Source organism: Bos mutus, chromosome 10 (genome assembly GCF_027580195.1).
Source record: "Bos mutus isolate GX-2022 chromosome 10, NWIPB_WYAK_1.1, whole genome shotgun sequence".
Lineage (NCBI taxonomy): Eukaryota > Metazoa > Chordata > Mammalia > Artiodactyla > Bovidae > Bos > Bos mutus.
This window is the reverse complement of record NC_091626.1, coordinates 81,230,580-81,235,695: the sequence shown is the minus strand read 5'-3', so window position 1 is coordinate 81,235,695 and position 5,116 is coordinate 81,230,580. Positions and strand designations below refer to the sequence as shown.

General features: G+C 41.4%; 1 protein-coding gene across 1 annotated transcript; it reads right to left on the bottom strand.

Moving 5' to 3' along the window:
- Nucleotides 1-1,254: 1,254 nt before the first annotated feature.
- Nucleotides 1,255-3,657, bottom strand: LOC102275443 (olfactory receptor 11G2). Its single transcript, XM_005901900.2, has 2 exons — nucleotides 3,644-3,657; nucleotides 1,255-2,164 (listed from the first exon to the last, which is right to left on the bottom strand). Exons 1-2 carry the CDS (start codon nucleotides 3,655-3,657, stop codon nucleotides 1,255-1,257), a joined length of 924 nt encoding a protein of 307 aa, XP_005901962.1.
- Nucleotides 3,658-5,116: the final 1,459 nt, after the last annotated feature.

The following is a 5,116-nucleotide window of genomic DNA, read 5'->3' as shown; positions in this document are numbered from 1 at the left end:
TGAATTTAAGACATCCTCTTGCCAAATGAAACCATGGTTAGGTTTCTTATTTATCTTATGAAAGATATTCCTTTTTTTTAAAACCATGAGGACAAATTTATAATCTCATCAGTAAATGACAACTTACATGCTATGCATCATTTATTCACTTAATAGCAAATATAAGTTGGAGGTATTTCCATATCTGTATATCTAAAATTCTCTCATTTAAGAAATGCTACATCGTATTCCATTGCATGAATGTCATACATATTGATGCTAAGTCGCTTCAGTCGTGTCCGACTCTGTGCGACCCCATAGACAGCAGCCCATTAGGCTCCTCTGTCCCTGGGATTCTCCAGGCAAGAATACTGGAGTGGGCTGCCATTTCCTTCTCCAATGCATGAAAGTGAAAAGTGAAAGTGAAGTCACTCAGTCGTGTCCGACTCTTAGCGACCCCATGGACTGTAGCCTACCAGGCTCCTCCGTCCATGGATTTTCCAGGCAAGAGTACTGGAGTGGGGTGCCATTGCCTTCTCCGATACATATTGAAATATGTCTCAATAAATAGGCATTTGAGTGGTTTATAAAAATGCATTTTTCGCATTTGTATGATTATATGTGTAGATTGAGTATCTAGGAGTGAGTGCAATTGCTGGGATAATGGGTATGTGAATTTTACATTTTCTGAAATTGTTTGCAATGTCCTAAGTAGAAGTTGTACCAGTTTAGACTTTTATCAGTAATATATGTTTTCCCCTCTTAGATGAAAGAATATTTGATGGCTGTACATCACTGGCCAAACCCTCCAATACTCTCTTATAGTTTATTATGTATTTCTCTCTTTATGAGTAGAATAAGAAGTATAAAGATTTTTCTAAGCATTTTAATGTTATTACCAGAGCAAATCACTCAAATTTTCCATTCTTCAGCTTTTTAATCTGCAGAATGAGGGAGTTGGATAAAGTCTCTGAGTCCTTTGTCCTAAAAATTTTGGGAAAAGTACGAATAGCCATGATGAATAGGTTCAATAATAGGATGAACAATTCTCGAAGTGTTCAGTTCAGCTCAGTCACTCAGTCATGTCTGACTCTTTGCAACCCTATGGACTGCAGCACTCCACGCCTCCCTATCTATCACCAACTCCCAGAGTTTACTCAGACTCATGTACATTGAGTTGGTACTAGCTATTTACTTAAGACTTTTTAACCTGGAAAAGTATAAAGATAGCCCAGTTGCCTGAAGATTTCATCTTTTGTTTTTTGACCACGTTTCTTATTTTTGTATTTCCAGAAATTTCTGCAGGGCATATTTTATATCTTTGTTCCTCAGACTGTAGATCACAGGATTAATGAGTGGGGTTCCCACAGAATAAAACAGAGTCACAAGCTTCTGTATTCCAGCATCATGCTCAGATGTGGGGCTCAAATACATGACCATCACTGAACCATAGAAGAGTGAGACCACAGCCAGATGAGACCCACAGGTGGAGAAAGCTTTCCTTTGTCCAGCTGCTGAAGGGACTTTCAATACAGCTCTCAAGACCAGAGCATAGGACCCCATGATGCAGAGAAAAGGAATAAATAAGAGGAGAGAACTTATGATTGCCCAAAAAAACTCCATTACTGAGGTTCTAGCACAGGTGAGTGCTAGAAGAGGACCTGGGTCACATAGGAAATGGTCAATAATCCTGGATCCACAGAAGGACATTTGGGAAATGATGATGATTGGGACTGGGAACCAGAGGAAACCAAGTACCCAACAGCTGATCACAAGATTGGTGCAGAGACGTCCAGTCATGAGAGTGGGGTAGTGTAGAGGCCAGCAGATGGCAAGGTATCGATCAAATGCCATAATAGCCAAGAAAAAGCATTCTGTAGAACCCAGGGAGAAGAAAAAGTAGAACTGGAGAAAGCACCCAGAGAAGGAGATGAGCTTGTTGTCAGAGAGGAAGTTGGCCAACATGTTGGGGACAGTGGAGGTGACATACCAGATCTCCAGGAAGGAGAAGTTTGCGAGCAGGATGTACATGGGGGTGTGGAGTCTCTGATCCCAGCGCACAGCACAGATGATAGAACCGTTGCCCATGAGGGTCAGGAGGTAGAGAGCAGAGAAGAGCACAAAGAGGAGAATCTGCCCCTCCCTGGGGCAAGGGAAGCCCAGGAGGATGAAGCCAGTGATGGTGCTGGAGGTGTTGAAGGTGTTGGAGATTTTCATGGGTCTGTGAGCTGTGAAAGGTCATAATTACTGAATATCCCTGGAATAGCAGAGGAGCTTCATTTTCTTTGTCCCAACATGAAACTGAGATTTATTTACTTGTTATTAATTCATTATAATTGAGTGTTTACTTTTAGATACTGGGGATACAGCAATGAACACAAGAGATTAAAACCCATACCTCATGTAGCTTATCCCAGTAGGAGAATGCAATGTGTAATATATTGAGTTATTGTTCTTCTTGGCAAACACCTTCTTAAGGGCAGGCTGAAGTTATTAGTATGTCAAACAGTAGTGTCACGGTGATGACTGGGGACGTACATGATCTTGCATTTAGAAGGGTTTCTGTAATTTCCTTATGAGTGGAAAACTGCATTTCCTATGTACTCCTTGAGTTGTCACCTAATGCAGCTGCTTGTAGGCAGGTACTTTGTTGGATCATGTGATTTTGAAGCAGGAAAACGTGTGACTTTTGATGTCATTTAAAAATTGACATTCGGCTATCTTCCAACCTAACTTGTTGATTCCTTCTCTCTAGTACCATTATCTGACAATTTCATAAGTAAATTAATCAATTTTCATGGGGAAAATTTCCTGAAAAAATAGCGCCAAGAAAGAGGCCATCTAAACAGATTTCTTGAATGATAAAATTAATATATCAATAATATGACCATGTTGAAATAGTTCTGTCTATTCTCTGTGATAAGAATGCAGTGCTGTGCTGGGGAACACAGCACTTTGGAACCCGTTCTTCTGGGTCAGAATCAATATTACTTGCTTCTCAGGTCAAGGGGTACTCATGTGTTCAATAAGAACTCCCATGATTCTGTCCATTTCTATCTTACTGTGCAGTACCACAGTGCCTTGCTGGCTTCAGCTAGAGTGAGATTGGGAGGGAGAGAAGATGACTGCATTATGAGTTCCAGATTCTATGTGCTTTTGCTCAGCTTGTAAATTTATCTGTCAGCTCATGCAGCTCAATTTCAAAAAACATACAACCCAATCAAAACATGGGGAGAAGACTTAAACAGAAATTTCCAAAGAGGACATGCATATAGCCAACCAACACATGAAAAATGCTCAACATTGCTCACTATTACAGAAATTCAAATCAAAACTATAATGGGGTATCCCCTTACCAGTCAGAATGATCATCATCAAAAAAATCTACAAACAATAAATTCTGGAGACGGTGTGGAGAAAAGGGAACCCTCTTACACTGTTGGTGGGAATGTAAATTGATACAGTCACTATCAAGAACAGTATGGAAATTCCTTAAAAACTAAAATTAGAGCTACTGTATGCAAAGATGAGCACAATAAAGGACAGAAATGGTATGGACCTAACAGAAGCAGAAGATACTAAGAAGAGATGGCAAGAATACACAGAAGAACTGTACAAAAAAGATCTTCATGACCCAGATAATCACGATGGTGTGATCACTGACCTAGGGCCAGACATCCTGGAATGTAAAGTCAAGTGGGCCTTAGAAAGCATCACTACGAACAAAGCTAGTGGAGGTGATAGAATTCCAGTTGAGCTATTCCAAATCCTGAAAGATGATGCTCTGAAAGTGTTGCACTCAATATGCCAGCAAATTTGGAAAACTCAGCAATGGCCACAGGACTGGAAAAGGTCAGTTTTCATTCCAATCCCAAAGAAAGGCAATGCCAAAGAAGCTCAAACTACTGCACAATTGCACTCGTCTCACACACTGGTAAAGTAATGCTCAAAATTCTCCAAGCCAGGCTTCAGCAATATGCGAACTGTGAACTTCCTGATGTTCAAGCTGGTTTTAGAAAAGGCAGAGGAAACAGAGATCAAATTGCCAACATCTGCTGGGTCATGGAAAAAGCAAGAGAGTTCCAGAAAAACATCTATTTCTGCTTTATTGACTATGCCAAAGCCTTTGACTGTGTGGATCACAATAAACTGTGGAACATTCTGAAAGAGATGGGAATACCAGACCACCTGACCTGCCTCTTGAGAAATTTGTATGCGGGTCAGGAAGCAACAATTAGAACTGGCCATGGAACAACAGACTGGTTCCAAATAGGAAAAGGAGTACGTCAAGGCTGTGTATTGTCACCCTGTTTATTTAACTTATATGCAGAGTACATGATGAGAAACGCTGGACTGGAAGAAACACAAACTGGAATCAAGATTGCCGGGAGAAATATCAATAACCTCAGATATGCAGATGACACCACCCTTATGGCAGAAAGTGAAGAGGAACTCAAAAGCCTCTTGATGAAGGTGAAAGTGGAGAGTGAAAAAGTTGGCTTAAAGCTCAACATTCAGAAAACAAAGATCATGGTATCCGGGTCCCATCACTTCATGGCAAATAGATGGGGAAACAGTGGAAACAGTGTCAGACTTTATTTTTCTGGGCTCCAAAATCACTGCAGATGGTGACTGCAGCCATGAAATTAAAAGACGCTTACTCCTTGGAAGGAAAGTTATGACCAACCTAGATAGCATATTCAAAAGCAGAGACATTACTTCGCCAACAAAGGTTCATCTAGTCAAGGCTATGGTTTTTCCTGTGGTCATGTATGGATGTGAGAGTTGGACTGTGAAGAAGGCTGAGCGCCAAGAATTGATGCTTTTGAACTGTGGTGTTGGAGAAGACTCTTGAGAGTCCCTTGGACTGCAAGGAGATCCAACCAGTCCATTCTGAAGGAGATCAGCCCTGGGATTTCTTTGGAAGTAATGATGCTAAAGCTGAAACTCCAATACTTTGGCCACCTCATGCGGAGAGTTGACTTATTGGAAAAGACTCTGATGCTGGGAGGGATTGAGGGCAAGAGGAGAAGGGGATGACAGAGGATGAGATGGCTGGATGGCATCACTGACTCGATGGACGTGAGTCTGAGTGAACTCCGGGAGTTGGTGGTGGACAGGGAGGCCTGGCGTGCTG